General features: G+C 42.9%; 1 protein-coding gene across 1 annotated transcript in view; it reads right to left on the bottom strand.

Moving 5' to 3' along the window:
* Window positions 1-5,098: 5,098 nt before the first annotated feature.
* COL9A2 (collagen type IX alpha 2 chain) overlaps window positions 5,099-22,358 on the bottom strand; it is a 143,767-nt gene continuing 126,507 nt past the window's right edge. The window contains exons 24-32 of the mRNA XM_073571876.1: window positions 19,584-19,655; window positions 19,333-19,368; window positions 18,922-18,966; window positions 9,186-9,218; window positions 8,946-9,092; window positions 8,707-8,761; window positions 7,097-7,285; window positions 6,597-6,674; window positions 5,099-6,401 (exon numbers count right to left, since the gene is read on the bottom strand). Of these exons, the coding sequence (XP_073427977.1) occupies window positions 6,205-6,401; window positions 6,597-6,674; window positions 7,097-7,285; window positions 8,707-8,761; window positions 8,946-9,092; window positions 9,186-9,218; window positions 18,922-18,966; window positions 19,333-19,368; window positions 19,584-19,655 (852 nt within the window). The 3' untranslated portion in view covers window positions 5,099-6,204. The remainder of the gene's footprint in view (window positions 6,402-6,596; window positions 6,675-7,096; window positions 7,286-8,706; window positions 8,762-8,945; window positions 9,093-9,185; window positions 9,219-18,921; window positions 18,967-19,332; window positions 19,369-19,583; window positions 19,656-22,358) is intronic.

Here is a 22,358-nt window from a genome sequence, read left to right as displayed (position 1 = left end):
AAAAGATGTTGCAAAAAGGGACAAGACAATACACTATACAGTCACATAATTATAAAAGGGATAAACAAAATACCTGTCAACATAGGAATGGCGCAGATTTTGCAAAGGGTAGAAAATGGTACAGCCCTTACAGCACAATGTATCTCACCGCACTGAACAATGTTTCTAGGTCAGAACCTGCTTTTACCAGGTAACAACTACTCCCAACAATCCCCCCAGTGACCTCAGATGGGGGCTAGTAAATAAGATGTGGGCTCAGTTGCAAAAATTGAGACCCTCACTCTTAAGGATATCTGCTCCCCTGGTGGTCCCAGGTGGAAGATATTAAAGCCATATTTCCTGTTACCATTTTATCTTTATTTATGTACCACACATGAATAGAATATATCCATAATTCATGGAGATATTGCGTTCCTGTTGGTTTCCAACCACCAAAACTTTTATAATTTTATCTACAGATGTGAATATGTTACCTGATCATGAGTATATCCATGGATTGTGTCAAACTCAGAATATACAGGTATTGCATGGAAAATATTGTATGTCCATTGTCATATAACGCCTTCTCACATGGAGCCAATATGTCTGCCTGCGAAGCAGTGTTTCTCACCTTGCCTTGATTAGCACAATAATAACTACATTTATGGCATATGCCATCAATGATGCAAGCTTTTGAAACGTGCACTGATAAACTGGATAGTCCGTCTCTTCTTCAGTCTGCAGGACACGAAATTCATGGTTTCCATAAAGAATTTCATATTTTGATTCATCTGACCACAGAAAACTTCTCCATTTTGCCTCAAACTATTTTAAATGAGCTTTGGCTCAGAAAAGATGGCAGCATTTCTGGATTGTGTTGATATATGGGTTATTCTTGACTTGATAGAACTTTAACTTGCATTTATGGATTGCAACTTTGTTCACTGACAATGATTTCTGGAAGTATCTCAGAGCCCATGCAATGATTTTCACAACCAAATCATGCCAATTTTTAATGCAGTGTCAACTGAAAGACTGTAAATCACAAGCATCCAATATTGTCTATTGTGAATGTAGATTTCTCCAAAATCTTTGAATATTTTGATAATATTATGTAGTGTAGGTGGTGGAATATTCAAAAGCTTTGCAATTTTTTTGTTGAGGAACATTTTTTTGAAAATTCACAGATTGGTGAACCTCTGACCACCTTTTCTTCTGAGAGGTTCTGCTCACTAACATGCTCTTTTAAAGTTGAAAATTGACCATTTCCTTTTTGTTAACCATGTCCTAGTGTTTTGAGATGTGCGGCTGCTATACATTTCTTAATAATTTTTTTTTTAATGAAATGGAAAATATCTAACTTTCATCTTATGATGTGTGTTCTATGTTCTGTTGTGAATAATCTATGGCTACAAAAAAATTCCAAATCACTGCATTCTTGTTTTCTTTACACAGTGATAATTTTTTGGGGAATTGGGGTTCTAGATGTAGTTGAGCAGCACTACCGAACATTGCCCATGGACATTGTGTGCGTATGTTTAGGGACCAATCAGAGGCGTAGCTATGGGTTTAGCTCGGGGGGGGCGAAAAATCTGAGTGGGCCCATAACCGGTAACCTTGATTACAACTCAGGTGGTACATCCAGTGGCAGTAGCTCTGGGTGGGCCCCCACAGAGCAAGGGGGCCGGGGCAACAGCACCCTCTGCCCCCCTGGTAGCTACGCTACTGGACCAAATACATTAGCATTATGGACTGCATGTGGTCCCTGTGGAACAAGACAATACATATTTTAGGCCTGTTTCACACATGTTTCATCACTTTTTGTGATCAGTTGAAATCCGCCAAAGATGAAAAAAACGGATCCGTTTCTGTTTTGGAACAAACGGATGTCAGCGGACCGTTTTTTTTGGACGGATCTGTCGAAGTTGCAAAGGGTAGGAAATTTAAAGGAACTGCGGTCTGGAAAAGGAGAGAGAGAGATAGAGAGAGATAGAGAGAGTGAGCGAGAGAGTTTTTATGCCACTGCCAGAACGATATTCAGGGTTAAAATGTTTCTCTGAGAAAATCTTCCGGGCATGCGCGCTTGCAAAAAGCGGACCGTCGCCACAAAAAATGTTTCAAAGTCCGTCTGCTCCGCCCGGGATCCGCTACAATTCAAACGGATCCGTCCAAAAACGGATGCAACGGACGACCGTCAGTCAAAATCCTGAAACGCCAAAAAAGGGGAGGATCCGTTTTTTTCTAAAACTGGCGTATTTTAGCTGACGTCAAAAAATGGAAGTGTGAAACAGGCCTTAGATGTTTTTCCATTGTAACAATTCTGTTTTTGTTGAAAAGGATTTAGCTATGCCTACAGTAAGTTCTTGGTGAGTCTGTGGTGGGTTTGTCCTGAACAAAAAAGCTTCAGTATGGAGTATGATGGGGGAAAGCAGCAACCTTTTCTTTAAAACAGGACACATGTTTCTGATTTCCCATTACGCTTAAAAGCACAACCCACAGCAATCGCAGAAAAAAAACTACACCCCAACTTGCTTTATTCTCTGTTTACGCAAAAATTATTCTTTCAGTTATTTATAAAATAATCATTTACATAGATTTACATTTTGAGGAACAATAAAATAAGGTCTTGGTGGCAAAGCATAGTACAACCACACAACTAAGGACAGTTTAAAGGGAACCTGTCATGTTAAAACTGCAGTCCAATCTGCAGCTATCATGTTACCGAGAAGGAGGAAATGTGAAGATTTGAAAATAGCTTTTGGGAGCAAAGATTCAGTATAACTTGTAATTTATTGCTCCAGTTCTCTGCTCTATGATCCGGAGTCTACATAGTGACTAAGTGCTATCTCTGTAGGCTTATTCTTACAGGTTGATGAACAGGACCACTCACTGGAATCTTGGCCATAGAAAGTGCAGAGGTTTTAATGAATAATACACAAATTAGGAAGAATATTTACCCATAAAACTAGTTAGATATACTAACTATCAATCCGTTCATTTCCACCTGCTCTATAAAATGCTGCCCACATATAAGACTTCTTTTTTTTAACGTGACAGGTTCTCTTTAACTATTGTGAATTGAAGATAAAATACAAGCACACTTAAATTACAGATTAACAAGAATCAACTTTATCAATGGTGTCTTTCTATAATTTCTTTGCAAGAACTAATAAAGGGAATGGAAATGGCGAGGTAAAATTGCAAAATGTGCAGGTTGCAGAAGGAAAAAGACATTTCTAATAAAATATGTTTTAATGACAATAGGGCCTAATGAAGAACAATTACCTTTGACCTCCTAAAACACAGACTTCCGAAGACTGACCTCCCACATCTTATCACATCCTTGAAGACATACAGTTTCATTGATTTCTAATACACAGACACAAGTTCACTAAGCACCTCCATTTCATCTCACTACAAACTGGAACACAGGCACCTCTTACCATTTGGATGGTTTTTACCGTATATGGGTAAAATCTACTATGGCACATGCCATATGTTTACAGATTGATTACCTTCTTCTGAATGATTATTCCACATTATAATATTACAGCCACACACGAGTCATATAATATATAATGACATTAAGTGAATTTGCCAGTACTATATAGAGTTAATGTATAAGCACATATGCAATGGCACAGGAAAGACAGTGAACATGGCAATATACAGGGGGAAGATGCCAAGCAGAAGGTAAAAAGACATAAGTGCCTCTTAGTACAATACAAAAACACTGCATAGCAAAAAAAAGGGAAAAGCAGAAGATTTCAAGCGACTTTATACACCAAATACAGTACATACGCCACATTTTCCAAATGGCATACAACAAAAAAGGCATGTAATTGAGACAATACAGCAAGAAACACACACCTAGAAGCAAACTAAAGCACATAAAAAAACACAAAGACTGGTAGACATGAAAACAATTCCAGACATTAAAAACAACAGGCATACAAAAGAAACATGTAGCACAAGAAACATGTAACCACTGTAATACATTACGCTATAGACACAATGACAGGGACAAAAATGACATCAGAACAGATAAAAGTATTACACATAACACATACAGGAGACAGATGATACAGAACACAACAGACCGCTAAGCCACACACATACAAAGGACAACACAGATACATACATAACAAGACATGCACAAATCCTGCCAGGAGACTAAGAACCGTGCTTCACAAAGTTAGAAATTAGCATATAAGCACAAAAGTTAAGACTATGTGCCTGTAATATTATCTCATGAAGAACAAATCTCAACAGAAGACATATAACATTAGTTACGCTCAGGAAATATATCATTCACAATTCTGAAAATATACTAAGCTTCCTTACAATGGAAGACACTCTAATACTGGTACAGAAAAGAAATATATATTTGTACCGTGTTAGCCAGTAGACAGAAAAATATTTAGATTTGAGAGTCCTCAGTGTTTGATAATCTTTTAATGGCTAACTGAAAAGATGGTATTAAATTGCAAGCTTTCCATACTACTCAGGTCTCTTCACTGGCTTAGACTAATACAAAATCTGAAGAGTCACATACTGTATTTATAAACAACAGGGCACATGAATAATGCAATAGATAAGACAAGTGACGTGAAGCAGAACTATCATTACGGGAGAGGGATAAACAGTGTTGGCCATGAATATTGGAACAGTTCATAAATAAGAAGTGTGAAAGTTTTGTTGCCTCTGATTGGGGTCTGGTTCTGTGTTGTGATTCTCCCACAAGGTCTGAGGAGCAAATGCCTTAGTTGATGTAGAAACAAATAAATCCATGAGACATATTCATTCCTGCATGTGTCTCATGAATTTGTTTCTACATCAACTAAGGAATTTGCTCCTCAGACCATTTGGGGGCATCACAACACAGAACCAGACCCCAATCAGAGGACAACAAAACTTTCACACTCCTTATCTATGAACTGTTTCAATATTTATGGCCAACACTGTTTACCCCTCTCCCGTAATGATAGTTCTGCTTCTTATCTATTGCATTATTTCTGTGCCCTCTTGTGTGTAAATATGTGACTCTTTAGATGTTGTGCTCTTCTATGCCTGATGAAGAGACCTGAGTAGTCTCAAAAAATTGCAATTTGTTACCATCTTTTCAGTTAGACATTAAAAGGTATCAACCACTGAGGACTCTCAGATCTAAATATTATTCTATAATACTGGTGCATAAATGGCATAGTGCCCCATAGTAACTAATACAACTTAATGTGTCCAAAAATGGTGACTGTGGATATCTCACTTTTTTCTTATGCACCAGTATCCCTCAGTGCCCCACTGTGGGTTATGTAATTTTGTAGATATTGTCCACTACTTGTAAATCGGACTGAATAAGTACTAAGGGTGGTCTCGTGTTACACTGTCCAAGATGTCATTCTCAATATGCAGATGGTGCACCCAATACTGTTAGTTAAGCGCTTACACATACTAGTACAGGTAGGCTTGGTCATCTGACATAGATCTTTACTTTCTAGACATCATGTGCATTTAGCTGATAAGTGATTGCTACCATAACAGGTGTCCATACTGTGAAGACAGCATAAATCACAACTGAAATAAACCACATTTTGACTTAAACTCCCTGAATAAATGATGGAGCCTATAACATGTCTGTCTGTGTCAGCTCATTTACAAAACATAGGGCCAAATGAAAAATCACAGAAATAAAGCAAAACCAATCATGACTTAAATATCATTTTTTTTCAACTTTGAAATCATTGTACACAGACATTTCTAGTTAAGACATTTTGCCCCTTTAGAAGAGTGGGAATATACGAGGGTGCACTATGGCTTCATTGAGGTCTGCAGTATCAGAAACAAACATACATTGCATTATATGTCCGGTGGTGGGCATGACTCGGTGAATATACATCTTCCAAAGTCATCATTGAAGTCAGACACATCTTCATTTATCAAAAGAATGTGGAAAAGAAAGGATAGTATTGAGGTCAGTGTTTAGGAGGAAAGTGGTCGATAGTACACGGTCACTGAATAATTATAATGACTTCTAGAAATGGTCATGTGTTCCTCCAAAAGTTAATGGTTATGTTGCTCACAATAACCTCCTCTCTGCTGTAAGGACCCAATGGGATGGTTTATTTGGGGTGTGGGTCCATCCAGAAGGAAATTGCTTCCATATGATGTCAATTTTCAGTTTCTCTTTTATGTCCCGGGGAATACTTTAAAAGAACAGTATTATCATTAACCTTTGATGGCGCCAGGTTCAGTTAGAGAGGCGGGAGCATATGCGGATGCTGCCAAACATGCTGCTGCTTCACAAAATCCTGTCAGACCTGGTGGTCCAGGCAATCCAGGTCTACCAGGTTGTCCTGCAGCACCTTCTGGGCCTCTTTCTCCATCTTTTCCATCAATTGCATAACCAGGAATGCCAGGAAGACCTGAACAAGAGAGAATTATCTATTAATTTGGTATTAAACATCTCCCAAGTCTTTGTTCCAAAGAATTGCGGCTTATAAATGTAGCATAACCCTGTGAGGTCTATCTTGTTGGATGAGATTCAAATTTTGGCTGAAAATAAGGTTGCAGAATAATTATAGTAGAATCAAGCCAAACAACATCTGTACCAGTCTCACCTGTAATTCCATGAGGTCCGGGAAGACCTTGGTGTCCACGGCCCTCTTCTCCCCGGTCACCCTTTTCTCCTCGTTTACCTGGAACAATTCAGAAGAGTCTTTAACATTATGCAAATATTGCAACTTCTCTATACTTATCACATATCTGAACTGCAACTGATTAGGTTTTCCAGTGTGATTTTGTACTAGTAGCTCTGGGGCAAATGCAAATTGAAGAAGTGAAAGTTGCATATTATTTATCACGCAGGAATAACCATGCTATGCAAATAAAATATCGCTTCTCTAAAGTATATCTGCTCATTCAACTTTCTTCCTTCTTTGTTAGCATCAGGGACTACAATTCAAATCTTCGTAGATTAATTTATGAACATTAACTTTTTATAATTTATTTATTAGAAAACATGTTCTAACTTACCATAAATTCATATAGTTAGAATGCTTATCTTGAAAACATATATTTTCTATTTTTTTGCCAATTCTAGGTACACAACTTTACAAACCTTTGGGTCCTGTATTTCCAATTTGGCCCATAACTCCAATAATTCCAGGGATACCCCGAGGCCCATGTGGTCCATGGGGCCCTTGTTCTCCAGGTGAGCCTGGTGGTCCTGGAGGTCCAGGTGGTCCCATAACGCCAGCTCCACCAAGGGCTGCTCTATTAGCACTGACGGCTACAGCTGATAGTTGTTCTGTGGACCAAAAAAAATTCTGAAATAACACACAACATTGTTTTGTGCCCTCCATGTTCCTCCAGCTGAAGTAGCATCATTCATTCTTTATAGTTCAACGCTATGTTACTGAATATAAATACTAGAAAACAGACAAAATCTATCCTAAAAACTGAGACAAGCAATTGTGCCTTCTATGTGCTTAGATTCCATTTCTCACCATCACATTCCCTATTAGTATGTATAACATGTCAAAAAAATTATTAAAATGAAAACTAATTTTTTATCAAGTAAAAATGACAGTGTTTTTATGAAGCCTAAAAAGCATGTAAATGCATAGATGACCATGGATAAATACTATCAGTAAGGGTATTGAAGATTCTGAATCACTAATTCTGCACTAACGGTAGATAAAATAGTAGACAGGAAATTGAAAGTCATCGTGCTGGATAATATGCCAGCCCCAGTAACAGGGGAAATCAGCAATAAAAAAAATATTTAAATGTTAAATTGACCTCAAAAGATCCTGTAGAATATGGCAGATGGGAGAGCACAATTGAAAGATAAATAAAAAGGCAGAAAAAAATAAATAAATAAAACAGAGTAAAAAAAAGCCACTGCCAGTCTGAAAAGTGTCCAAAAAATAAAAATAATTGCTACAGAAAGGAGAAGACACTTTTAAATGTATTTTAGTGTTTCTCTGTGATTATTAAAAAAATAAATAATTAAAAATGTGAGAAATAGAAATGAATTTCCTTTTTTCCTCTACATTTTTCCTGATACTGTAAAAAATATCAGACATAAAAATTAAAAATATGTGCGTCGTCATGCACATATGAAAAGGACCTGGTCTTGAATTAGATAAATGGAATCTGTCACCAGGTTTTTGCTACTTAATATGAGGGCAGCAAAATGTAGAGGCAGAGACCCTGATTCCAGTGATGTGTCACATATTGGGCTGCTTAGTATAGTTTTAATAAAATCACTGTTTTTTCTGCAGCAGATTATCACTAGAGGACTAGTAATCCTGCTGCCATACAGTCCTTCATATTCATGAGGTCTGTATTACCTTGCCCCATCACTGATTGGCAGCTTTATGTGTACACTGTGCATAGGCAGAAAGCTGCCAATCTGTTGTGTGGTTGGAGTTATACAGTGGTCAGCAATCAGAGAACTGGTAGATCTGCAGCAGAGAAATAGTGATTTTATCGGAATGATAGCCAGCAGCCAAGTGAGTGACATATTGTTGCAATTCGGGTCTCTGCCACTATATTATGCTGCTGTCAGATGCAGTAGCAAAAACCTGCTAACAGAATCTCTTTAAAGCGTACCTCCAGATTCACGAGAAAATTATTATAGTGCAGAACTCTGAAGTATACCTGAATTTGTGCAGAAAGTCACTTATAGGATCTTTGGATGTGAGCTATTTTAGAAATACTCACCTTGCAACATTTTCAGCACAACTTCAATTATGTGCTGATCTCCTGCATCTCTTCCCTGAAATGAGAAAATATTACTGGAACCTTATCAAGCAGAATGTTGTGAAAGTCATGATGTCACTTTGAGATTCGCTTGTCCTAGACATGACTGTCTGGCTTCCTTACAGTCCGATTAATATTTATGAGAAATCACTTAAGATGATATTGTACTGGTCATTAAAGAACATTTTGATAATACTCACAGGAACTCCTGGGCGTCCGGGCATCCCAGGAACACCTCTTTCTCCATTAAGTCCTCTTGGTCCTGGTAGTCCAGCAAGGCCTTGTATTCCAGGCTGCCCAGGATCTCCAGTGGGTCCTGTATAACCAAGTTCTCCATATACACCTTGCTATTAAGATACATCAAAAAACATTCAACGCATGAGCTGCCAATGTAAAAAAAATATTAAACTACACAACATTATATTCCTTAACGAACTTACCTGCCCCTTGGAACCTGGTTCGCCTGAGTCACCCTAAAAAAAACAGAAATATATTTTAGCCATATATGAAAATACTGTGCATGTCGTTACTGTATATTATGTATGTTTCGAAAGATTACTTGGGCCCTCCAGCTAATACTTCTACATAATGCTGCATTTATTATAAAACATAATGCTTATAAATAAATATTCTTTTCTATATAGAGATATTACGAAAACACTGTTTGCAAAACTTCTACTCCTAATTCTAATGTCCAGATATTATGTGGCTAGAGAGTATTTGACTCTACTATTGCGATTCCTACTTACGAAACCTCTATATCTAAAAGCATCTGTTACCGTTTACCTGTCATTCCTTGTGACTTTAAGGTCTCTCTCACTCTTCCCTGTCTCTGGTAAGTGTGGTGACAATTTTCACACGTATGGAGACTAGTGTTGAGCATTCCGATACCGCAAGTATCGGGTATCGGCCGATACTTGCTGTATCGGAATTCCGATACCGACTTCCGATATTTTTTCAATATCGGAATTCGGCATCGGAATCGGAAGTTCAGTTGATTGACAGCCTGACGTCATCATGATGCGCGGTGTGTGCGCATCATGATGCGCCGTCATTTCGGGCCTTCCGGGGGTCTCTGCCGGCCTGCCGGGGGGCTGTGCCGGCCTGCCGGGGGGCTGTGTGGACTGCCCGGGGTCTGTACCGGCCTGCCGGGGGGCTGTGCCGGCCTGCCGGTGGTCTGTGCACCCTGTGGGGGTCTGTACCGGCCTGCCGGGAGGCTGTGCCGGCCTGCCGGTGGTCTGTGCACCCTGTGGGGGTCTGTACCGGCCTGCCGGGGGGCTGTGCCGGCCTGCCGGGGGGCTGTGCTGATGTCCGGGGGTCTGTGCAAGCATCGTCCGATGGGACTACAAGTCCCATCTGGCGATGCCTGCTACCATGACAGTGATTGACACATTAGCCAATGATGGGACAGTAGTAGTCCCATCATCCGGCTAATGTGTTAAATGTTAAAAAAAAAAAAAAAAATACTACATACATACTACATGCATGCTACATACATACTACATGCTACATACATACTACATACATGCTACATACATACTACATATATACTACATACATACTACATACATACTACATACATACTACATACATACTACATGCATGCTACATACATACTACCTGCATGCTACATACATACTACATGCTACATACATACCACATATATACTACATGCATGCTACATACATACTACATGCTACATACATACCACATACATACTACATACATACTACATGCTACATACATACTACATATATACTACATGCATGCTACATACATACTACATACATACCACATACATACTACATACATGCTACATACATACTACATATATACTACATGCATTCTACATACATACTACATATATACTACATGCATGCTACATACATACTGCATGCTACATGCATGCTACATACATACTACATACATACTACATGCTACATACATACCACATATATACTACATACATACAATACATTCATACAATACATACATAGACATACAGTACATATAACATAGAGTAACATACTTACCAATACTTGTCACATTGTTCCCCGAAGCCATTGTCTTTTCCGGAATAAATATTAACATAACAAACCACAAAAATACTCACCCACGATCCGAAGCAGTCCACGAGTGTGTCCCACGACGATCTTGGGTAGAGAACTGCAGCATCAGATGATTCCCACACAGCAATGGCATAAAGTGAGACTAGGGACTTTTTTTTTTTTAAGTGGCGGAGGAATACAGTGCGGAAGGATACCTACCTTCCGTCATTGGATTCCTGCAGCCCGTAGAGAACGGCAGCATCATCTGATGCTGCAGTTCTCTACCCAAGATCGTCGTGGGACACACTCGTGGACTGCTTCGGATCGTGGGTGAGTATTTTTGTGGTTTGTTATGTTAATATTTATTCCGGAAAAGACAATGGCTTCGGGGAACAATGTGACAAGTATTGGTAAGTATGTTACTCTATGTTATATGTACTGTATGTCTATGTATGTATTGTATGAATGTATTGTATGTATGTAGTATATATGTGGTATGTATGTAGTATGTATGTAGTATGTATGTAGCATGCATGTAGCATGCAGTATGTATGTAGCATGCATGTAGTATATATGTAGTTTGTATGTAGCATGCATGTAGTATATATGTATGAATGTATGTAGCATGTAGTATGTATGTAGTATGTATGTGGTATGTATGTAGCATGTAGTATGTATGTAGTATGTATGTAGCATGCATGTAGTATGTATGTAGTATGTATGTAGTATATATGTAGTATGTATGTAGCATGTAGTATGTATGTAGCATGCATGTAGTATATATGTAGTATATATGTAGCATGTAGCATGTATGTAGTATGTATGTGGTATGTATGTAGCATGTAGTATGTATGTAGCATGCATGTAGTATATATGTAGTATGTATGTAGCATGTAGTATGTATGTAGTATGTATGTAGTATATATGTAGTATGTATGTAGCATGTAGTATGTATGTAGCATGCATGTAGTATATATGTAGTATATATGTAGCATGTAGCATGTATGTAGTATGTATGTGGTATGTATGTAGCATGTAGTATGTATGTAGCATGCATGTAGTATATACGTAGTATGTATGTAGCATGTAGTATGTATGTAGCATGCATGTAGTATATATGTAGTATGTATGTAGCATGTAGTATGTATGTAGCATGCATGTAGTATATATGTAGTATGTATGTAGCATGTAGTATGTATGTAGCATGCATGTAGTATATATGTAGTATGTAGCATGCATGTAGTATATATGTAGTATGTAGCATGTAGTATGTATGTAGCATGCATGTAGCATGTACTATGTATGTAGCATGCATGTAGTATATATGTGTTATGTATGTAGCATGTAGCATGCATGTAGCATGCATGTAGTATGTATGTAGTATGTATGTAGTATATACACTCACTGGCCACTTTATTAGGTACACCATGCTAGTAACGGGTTGGACCCCCTTTTGCCTTCAGAACTGCCTCAATTCTTCGTGGCAGAGATTCAACAAGGTGCTGGAAGCATTCCTCAGAGATTTTGGACCATATTGACATGATGGCATCACACAGTTGGCGCAGATTTGTCGGCTGCACATCCCTGATGCGAATCTCCTGTTCCACCACATCCCAAAGATGCTCTATTGGATTGAGATCTGGTGACTGAGGAGGCCATTTGAGTACAGTGAACTCATTGTCATGTTCAAGAAACCAATCTGAGATGATTCGAGCTTTATGACATGGCGCATTATCCTGCTGAAAGTAGCCATCAGATGCCTGTTCTTAGCTGAGAGGAGTGGTACCCAGTGTGGTCTTCTGCTGCTGTAGCCCATCTGCCTCAAAGTTCGACGCACTGTGCGTTCAGAGATGCTCTTCTGCCTACCTTGGTTGTAACGGGTGGCAATTTGAGTCACTGTTGCCTTTCTATCAGCTCGAACCAGTATGCCCATTCTCCTCTGACCTCTGGCATCAACAAGGCATTTCCGGCCACAGAACTGCCGCTCACTGGATTTTTTTTCTTTTTCGGACCATTCTCTGTAAACCCTAGAGATGGTTGTGCGTGAAAATCCCAGTAGATCAGCAGTTTCTGAAATACTCAGACCAGCCCTTCTGGCACCAACAATCATGCCACGTTCAAAGGCACTCAAATCACCTTTCTTCCCCATACTGATGCTCGGTTTGAACTGCAGGAGATTGTCTTGACCATGTCTACATGCCTAAATGCACTGAGTTGCCGCCATGTGATTGGCTGATTAGAAATTAAGTCTTAACACACAGTTGGACAGGTGTACCTAATAAAGTGGCCAGTGAGTGTATGTGGTATGTATGTAGCATGTAGTATGTATGTAGCATGTAGTATGTATGTAGCATGCAGTATGTATGTAGCATGCATGTAGTATATATGTAGTATGTATGTTGCATGTAGTATTTATGTAGTATGAATGTAGCATGTATGTAGCATGTATGTAGTATGTAGTATGAATGTAGCATGTATGTAGTATGCATGTTGTATGTATGTAGCATGTAATTTTTTTTTTTTTTTTTTACATTCAACACATTAGCCGGATGATGGGACTACTACTGTCCCATCATTGGCTAATGTGTCAATCACTGTCATGGTAGCAGGCATCGCCCGATGGGACTTGTAGTCCCATCGGATGATGCCTGCACAGACCCCCGAAGCCTGCACAGACCACCGGCAGGCCGGCACAGCCCCCCGGCAGGCCGGCACAGCCCCCCGGAGCCTGCACAGCCCCCCGGCAGGCCGGCACAGCCCACCGGAGCCTGCACAGACCACCGGCAGGCCGGCACAGCCCCCCGGCAGGCCGGCACAGACCACCGGAGCCTGCACAGACCCCCTGGCAGGCCGGCACAGCCCCCCGAAAGGCCCGTACAGACCCCAGAGAGGCTGTACAAGGGCAGGAAAGGGTTTTTCTTATTCCGATACCGGAAGTCCCATAGACTTGAATGGGACTTCCGGTATCGGAATCGGCGATACCGATACTTTTTTTAAAGATCGGCCGATACCATCCGATACGATACTTTGAAGTATCGGACGGTATCGCTCAACTCTAATGGAGACACATACACACATAGACCCATTCAAGTGAATGGGTCTGTGCACATGTCAGTGTGTTTCTGTAGGGAGGTTGAACTGACGGATAGATCTGCCTGTAGGAAGAGGCAGAGGGGTAGCGCAGTGCAGGTACAAAAGCGCTGAGATTAAGAGAAAAAGGTGCTGTGTTGTAGTTTGACCATTAGAGGGCAATGGGGAGTGTAGGAGTGTGACTGTGTAACTGCCATTGGTCGAATTAACTATCAGGTGATAGTGGGCGGAGCCACCAGGACTGGGAGTTTAAGAGGTTGAGGGAAGGTTCTGGAAAGTCCAGTCAGCCAGGGGAGTGTAGGGTTCAAGCAGGCTCGCAGGATGCAGTGACGAGACATGAGACTTAATATGGTGTGTGAAATAAACTTTTAGCAATTTCAGGCCGCTGAGGCTAAGCTGAATCAACAAAAGGGGTATCAACTATTTGTCCTCGCAGGGACTCAAAAACAATGTAACAATAAAATAATACTCTTATCTTAACTGGAAACAACCCGGCTAGTCCGGGTGTCAGAGACCACGATTGAACAAAATAGGAGTCCTTATTTTCTATAACGCACTTAACCTTCCAGGCATCACTCGGGTTCGCAGATGCGACCGCTCAGGGATTGCTGATGTGGCTGCCTTGTAATCCTCGATTTCCCGGGTGGATTTGGGCTCGTCCGGCCCTGAAGAATCGGTGCAGGTGGGGCACAACAGGCCTTGAAGAACTGTGACGGTGGGGCGCAACAGGCCCTGAAGAAACTGGGATGGTGGGGCGCAACAGGCCCTGAAGAAACTGGAACGGTGGGGCGCAACAGGCCCTGAAGAAACTGGGATGGTGGGGCGTAACAGGCCCTGAAGGCACTGGGATGGTGGGGAGCAACAGGCCCTGAAGAAACTGGTGGATCTCCCAGGCGTCCTTTTAGAGGCTCTCATCCCTCAGCCTGGTCGTGACGCAGTTCAAAAACATAACCATTACCAGACTCCGCTCAGTGCCCCCTCAGTGACTGGGACGGGGGCTCTACGGCCGCCTATAGCGAGGTGGCGCCCCCTGTAGCCGGTGATGCCAGGGCCGCAGCTGTGGGCGAAGGCCGGGGGCAGTGTCCTGGCCGCTGTACCGAATTGAAGTCTCATCGCAGCGGTCACCTGAGGTCCCAGTCCTGTCACACCATGGAGAAAATCAGCGGGCGTCACCTTATCTGAACGTATGCGGGGAGGGACTGCCGGAGAGAGCCTCTTACGTGTCGCTTGTCGGTGAGTCTGAAGTTTTTCCTTCACTGTCTCCTGCCTGTCTCTCTTCAACACACCGTCAGTTACCTCAGTCCTCTCTCCGTCACACGGCTTCCCCTCTCCTGTTAGGCTCTCCGCCAACTGCCACCTGAGCGTGCCCCCTGCTCCTTTTGTCCTAGCCCCGCCCCCTGTTGCCCTGACAACTTCAGTTGCATGTCTCCCTTTGTAATCCCCCTGTGTGGTTCCTTCAATAACCCTGATGGCGGTCTCCTTGGTTCCGGCCCAATCACTATATGGGGGTCCCCCTCCCCACATTCCCCCACCCTGTAAGCTCGCCAGTCCTCGGACGAGGGCGTTAGTCTATTGAGATTGGCCTGTAAGGGTGTCAATATTCGTTGCCATACGAACTGGTCTTGTTCATACCATTCGGGGGGGTTTGCCGGCTGTTGACCGCTCGGAGCGTCTAAGTTCGACTGGGGTGGAATCTTCTGGGGTGGTGGACATTGGTGGGCTGCATGGTGCAGGTGGGTTAATTGTATCTACTGGCTCATTATTGAGTGGAGGGCCTTTGGGGTCTGGAGGGAAATCCTCGTCGTCCGAGTCCCAGCATATGGTCTCCGGTTCGGATGTCAACGGGATGGGTTCCAGTTGTTTTTGGTCGGTGGAAATACACGGGCGTAACATATTACGATGCACAATGTGGGTGGGCAGTGTTTTATCCTGATCGGGCCGTATTTCGTACACAGGTCCTTCTGGATGGATACGGCGTAGTACCCGATAAGGACTCTCTTCCCAACGCGACTCTTATCTTAACTGGAAATAACCCGGCTAGTCCGGGTGTCAGAGACCACGTTTGAACAAAATAGGAGTCCTTATTTTCTACAGCGCACTTAACCTTCCAGGCGTCGCAGATGCGACCGCTCAGGGATCGCTGATGTGGCTGCCTTGTAATCCTCGATTTCGCAGGTGGATTTGGGCTCGCCCGGCCCTGAAGAATCGGTGCAGGTGGGGCACAACAGGCCCTGAAGAACTGTGACGGTGGGGCGCAACAGGCCCTGAAGAAACTGGAACGGTGGGGCGCAACAGGCCCTGAAGAAACTGGTACGTAGGGGCGTAACAGGCCCTGAAGGCACTGGGACGGTGGGGCGCAACAGGCCCTGAAGAAACTGGGACGGTGGGGCACAACGGGCCCTGAAGACACTGGGACGGTGGTGAGCAACAGGCCCTGAAGAAACTGGGACGGTGGATCTCCCAGGCGTCCTTTTAGAGGCTCTCGTCCCTCAGCCTGGTCATGACGCAGTTCAAAAACATAACTGTTACCAGACTCCGCTCAGTGCCCCCTCAGTGACCGGGACGGGGGCTCTACGGCCGCCTATAGCGAGGTGGTGCCCCCTGTAGCCGGTGATGACAGGACCGCAGCTGTGGGCGAAGGCCGGGGGGGCAGTGTCCTGGCCGCTGTACCGAATTGAAGTCTCGTCGCAGCGGTCGCCTGAGGTCCCGGTCCTGTCACACCACGGAGAGAATCAGCGGGCGTCACCTTATCTGAACGTAAGTGGGGAGGGACTGCCGGAGAGAGTCTCTTACGTGTCGCTTGTCGGTGAGTCTGAAGTTTTTCCTTCACTGTCTCCTGCCTGTCTCTCTTCAACACTCCGTCAGTTACCTCAGTCCTCTCTCTGTCACACGGCTTCCTCTCTCCTGTCAGGCTCTCCGCCAACTGCCACCTGAGCGCGCCCCCTGCTCCTTTTGTCCTAGCCCTGCCCCCTGTTGCCCTGACAACTTCAGTCGCATGTCTCCCTTTGTAATACCCCTGGTGTGGTTCCTTCAATAACCCTGATGGCGGTCTCCTTGGTTCCCCTCCCCACAGGAGCTCACTAGTAGCGAGGATCTGCTGTAGAGGGAGAGACGTAAGAAAGCCTCCAGAGAGGAACTGACAGTTGAGACGGTCACGGGAGTGGCCCAGAGGACAGTAGTCGCAGACGGAGACGGTCTGAGGGGTATCAAGCGGATGGCATACTTGGAATTGTGAAGCACTGTGGTGGATTGGCTTAGGGCAGCCACAGTGAGAAGAGCCACAAAGGACGCCACTACGGTAAAAATAGGAAGTGAAGGTACCCAGGTCTGTGAACAAAAGGACTGTGAAATTACTGTGATGCATGGCGGTGGTCGTCAGAGAGGCGGTCAATAAAAACGGACCTGCTGAATATAACCCTTGTCTCAGTCTCGTGTCTGTCAGCGGTAAGAAGTGGGTCACCCCCCCCATTCCTGTAGGATCGCTCTCTCACCTATCCTACATTTCCACGGACCGTCAGCACGGGCCGCAAAACGTCCCGCACACATGCACACGGATGACACTCTGGGATATCATTAGTGTGACACGTACCAGTGCCTACTCGAGCTGATCCCTTCTTCCCTGGCACCTGTCCGTGTGGTACTGATGCGGCATATGGTTGCCACACGTGTGCTGCAAGTATTACACACATGGACACTGACATCTCCAGTACTGTTTTTTTTTTCCGGTACTGGAAATATCAGGACATGTGAAACCGGCCTAAGAATAAGCTGTTGTGTATACATGAGTAATAACAATATTTCCAGCCATTATATGCCTTGCATCCTTTGTTTTTTACCAGTTTTCACTCTACATTCTCTATCTTTAAAGTTTTAGTTCTTTCTAAGCTAGTGGATGGAGCCTAGCTGCTTCTGTCTTCCAGGAGAGGAATTCCTGCGCTCCCTTCTCTATGTACTACATGTTCAGAAGCAGCTCTATGGAGGACAATATACAATAGTACTGAGCAGTAAAGTTCTGAATCCAACACTGATTGGGATAAAACACTTACTAGAAAACAGAAACATCTTTGTGTATGTATCTCTACCTCTGTCTCTCTAGCTGTATCCCCCCTTCCCTCCCCCTGCTCTCTCCATAGACTTCAATAGGCAGCAATCTGACAGTCCATCCTGAGACTTTGGAGAAAGAGTAAACGGTAAAGCATTTTTCGACAGTAATTTTAATTACAAAGTCTCTTATGTTAACTTGTTCAATTGATTCATGCAAAGTCTATGGAAAGGGCAGTGATGAAGTGCATGGCTAGAAATACTTTTTTCACAAATTTAGATTATAAACATTGTTCATATGGATATATATTAGCTAAAATATACAGTATATATGGTATATATTTTTCATAAGATATTTTGTCCTTTGAATGCTTCGCACGGACAGTCAGTCAGTAATGTGTGATGAAAACACTAAAGATGTAGCAAAGTAGAGTTTGTCTAATGTAGCAAAGCTAAGTGAGAAGGATACAGCAGATTTGATAGTGGCCTTAGGCTGTGTGCACACGCTGCGGATTTTGCTGCGGTTCCGCAGCGGTTTTGGCCGCTGCGGACCCGCAGCAGTTTCTGCTGCGGTGTACAGTACCTTGATTCCCTATGGGAATCAAAAACCGCAGTGCAGACGGTGCGGAATTTTCCGCGCGGATTATCTGCGGTTTTCAATCCGCAGAAAGAATTGACATGTCAATTCTTTCTGCGGATTCTCCTGCGGTTTGCCATCTCCTCCATTGAGGAGATGAAAAACCGCAGGGCAAAACCGCAGAGCAATCCGCAGGTAAAACCGCAGGTCTTTTGACCTGCGGTTTCACCTGCGGATTTTACAAAATCCGCGCGGATGAATCCGCACCTAATCCGCAGCGTGTGCACACAGCCTTACACAGGTCAATAAACCTCCTGATTTGTCCTGAGCCTTGAAAACCCTGCTCTGCTATATTAGCAAGTAACAAGGACAAACAAATGTGAAAAGTTTGTCTAACCCTGGTGCAGAAGATTCACTCACCTTCTCTCCCTTCTCACCAGCTAATCCTGCAACTCCCGGATCTCCCTAAAAACAAGCATCATTTTATTAGCAACTGTGAACATTAACAACAGAGAAGAAAATAATTATTGACCGGAATGTGTGTATGGTGCAATATGTGCGTAAGGCTGTTTTCACACATCTGAGAAACATGGAGTATGTTCGATTCATAAGACCCAGCCAGACTGGCAGGTCTCCTCACCCGAGTGAACTGCCTCATAGGCATACATGAGGCATTTACCTAAGGTCAGAAGACAGGTCGTCAGGTCAGGTTTTGCAATCCGAATATGGCCGGTGTCATGGACGTGTGAAACCAGCCTAAGTACTACATATAAACAGTGAACCAAACACATAATTACATTTAAAAAAAAAAAACCATGAAAACATACATACCAGTTCGCCCTTTGGACCAACTTTTCCTGGGAAGCCCTATTGAATAAATGAAGCCATAAGTGGATAAAGGGCATCGAATGCTTTCAGGGTATTGGTTGTTATAATATATCATGCTCACAAGCTTTGCTTCCTTTTAAAACCTTAGAATCCAGCTACATTTATTTACTAATTCTTTTATACAATAGAGAAGTAAAGCAAATAAATTATAGATTGTCTGCACTCCGTATAATCCCAAATTCCCTTGTGTTTACCTTGTCTCCTTTTACTCCAGGAATACCCTGTGGTCCTGGTATTCCAGGAGGACCCTGTTCACCCTTCGCTCCCTAACAAAAAAAGAAAAACAAACAATTTCATTCAGCTCAGATCCCAAAATCTTATAACTGTCAATGTTAGAGAATGGAAAAGGAAAACATTTACAGCTTGATCGTCATCCGCATGATACCGTTATTCAGTGTTGTCATCGGCCACATATGCACCTGACTGTCAAGTGTTTGCTCAGCACTTATACAACTTTTCTGGTTTACCTACTGCACAGTATTTGATTTCTTCTACAGTACCGGAGAAAACGGTACCAGAGATATCCGTGTCAGTGTGTCCGTGTGTCTAATACTTGCAGCACATATGTGGCAACTGTGTGCAGCATCAGTACCACATGGACGGAAGGCGGGGAAGAAGCGCTACAGTAAGCACTGTTCCCCAGCGGCGAGTGCTGAACACGGCTCTCATCATTCTCCCCTGCTCTGCGCGAGCAGGGGAGAAAGGTGAGAGTTATAATAAAGTCAGAACAATGTCAGCAGGTGGGGGCTTTTGGGACTATTACTCCCATAATCAGACACCTGTTGCCGCTAAGAACAGTGAGAGCAGGAGCGGATGATCGGGGTATTCCTCACCCGCCACCTGCGATATAACTAAATAAATTAATGAAAAACCCGACGTGGGTTCCCCCTATTTTCTTTAACCAACCAGGCAAAACTCACAACTGGGGGCTGCAACCCTCAGCTGTCAGCTTCAGCAAGGTTGGTTATAAAGAATAGAGTGGTTGCAGCCCCCAGCTGTGAGTTTTGCCTAGTTGCTTAAAGAAAATAGAGGGAACAGCGCTTACTGTAGTTCTTCTTCCCCGATGCTGATGCGTGTCACACAGATGATATCAATGTGTGGTGTGTCCTCCATGTGCACATGTGCGGGACGCTTTGCCGCCCATGCTGACGGTAAAAAACTGACATGTCTGCGCGTGGGGAAACACACAAACATGTGCACAGACCCAGTCATTTGAAAAGTGTGAGTATTCAAGTAGCTATTCTGAGCACACAGTTAGAGATGAATGAATGTTTTGAAATTTAAATTCACCTGCTTTGAAGAATTTTCCAAGGCAATTTGATTGAAAATGTATCAATTCAATTCGCAACAATTCAATAGTGTATTAAAAGTATTCCAAAGCCTCCAATCGCCCTGACAAGACGCAAATGACACTCCCTGGTCTCCTAGGACTGTATCTATTCCCCTTTTCAAGCCGTTTAACAAACACAGCCTTACTAATGCAAAATTAACCTCAACGTACACGGCTAAATGAATGACAACCAATGTTAACTAGCAGCCTGTTTAATAATATACTGCACTTCAGATTTTTGATGCTCTTAAAGATTAAAAAAAACATTCCAAAAGTGATTCATTTATGGTGGCAGATGCCTACTGCGCAGATGTTTACACACAGTGGGTTAATACGGAGGAAGCCATGGCTTTTTAACAACCAAACCAAAAAGTATCTCTTTTTTTATGGAGCAGAAACTGCTTTGATGCTTGCAAACTGAAGATGCAATGACTTGACTTCTTTTAGCTGACAAAACATTATTAATTATCTGTTTTTTGGGTTTTTTTTGGAGTAGCACGGGTTTCATGCTTGTTCATAAAATAATTAAGCAATGGGGAAGCAGAAAAGCCCAGACAGTTCGGCCAATTAAGAAGCATTGGGAATGACCAGTTGAGGATCTATTACAACATATATATATTAATTTAGTTGACATGTGAATTGAAAAAAATAAATACATTTTTGTGCAGCAGTAAGGTTCACTAAAACTAATGAAAGATGTCCCCTTTTTAGGATGACCAATGGATTTCTTGTTTGGAATGTCAAAAAGCAATGTTTTTACAACCCTTCTAAAAATGATTCTTTTTTGGGATCAGCTACAGACTGGTTGTTTGGAAAAAGTGAAAAAGGAATGACTTTTCAATATACCATCCAAAAATTATTCCTTCTTTAGGTCAGCAGCAGGTATATTACCATATATACTCATGTATAAGCAGAGTTTTTCAGCACATTTTTTTGTGCTGAAAACAGCCCCCTCAGCTTATACACGAGTTGATTGTCCCAGAGGGCGGGAGGGGGAGCAGCGGGTCACAAGAGACAGGAGCCGGGGCTGCGACTATAACTGTGCCCGCTGATAAAGAGAAATTAATATTCATTTCTCTTATAGCGCACACAGTGACACCCACTGGCTTCCAGAAGACATCCTACTCACCTTCCTGAGCGCCCTCACTGCATCTTGTTGGTTCCGGAGTCAGCAGTATTTCCAGCCGAGTGATCACGTGGCCCCGCTCATTAAGATAATGAATATGGATGCCTCTCCACTCCCATAGGCGTGTAGTGATTATTCATTACCTTAATGAGCGTGGCCACGTGATCGCTTGGCAGGAAGAGCTGCTGGTGCCACAATGAGATGCACCAAAGGTGCCCAGGAACGTGAGTAGGATGTTTGCTTTTTTTAATAGGAAACATGCATACAAGGATAGGGGATAAGGAGCCATGCAAACAAGGACAGCGATGGGGGGGCCATGCATACAAGGACAGGGACCGGAGAGCTATGCATACAAGGATAGGGGATAAGGAACCATGAATACAAGGAAAAGGACGGGGGAGCCATGCATACCAGGACAGCAATGGGGGAGCCAAGCATACAAGGACAGAGATGGGGAGCCATGCATACCAGGACAGTGATGGGGGGGCATGCATACCAGGACAGGGACGGGGG

Source organism: Dendrobates tinctorius, unplaced genomic scaffold (genome assembly GCF_039654945.1).
Source record: "Dendrobates tinctorius isolate UK_male_01 unplaced genomic scaffold, ASM3965494v1 ptg000007l, whole genome shotgun sequence".
NCBI classification, from domain to species: Eukaryota; Metazoa; Chordata; class Amphibia; order Anura; family Dendrobatidae; genus Dendrobates; species Dendrobates tinctorius.
This window is presented reverse-complemented; position numbering and strand designations above follow the sequence as displayed.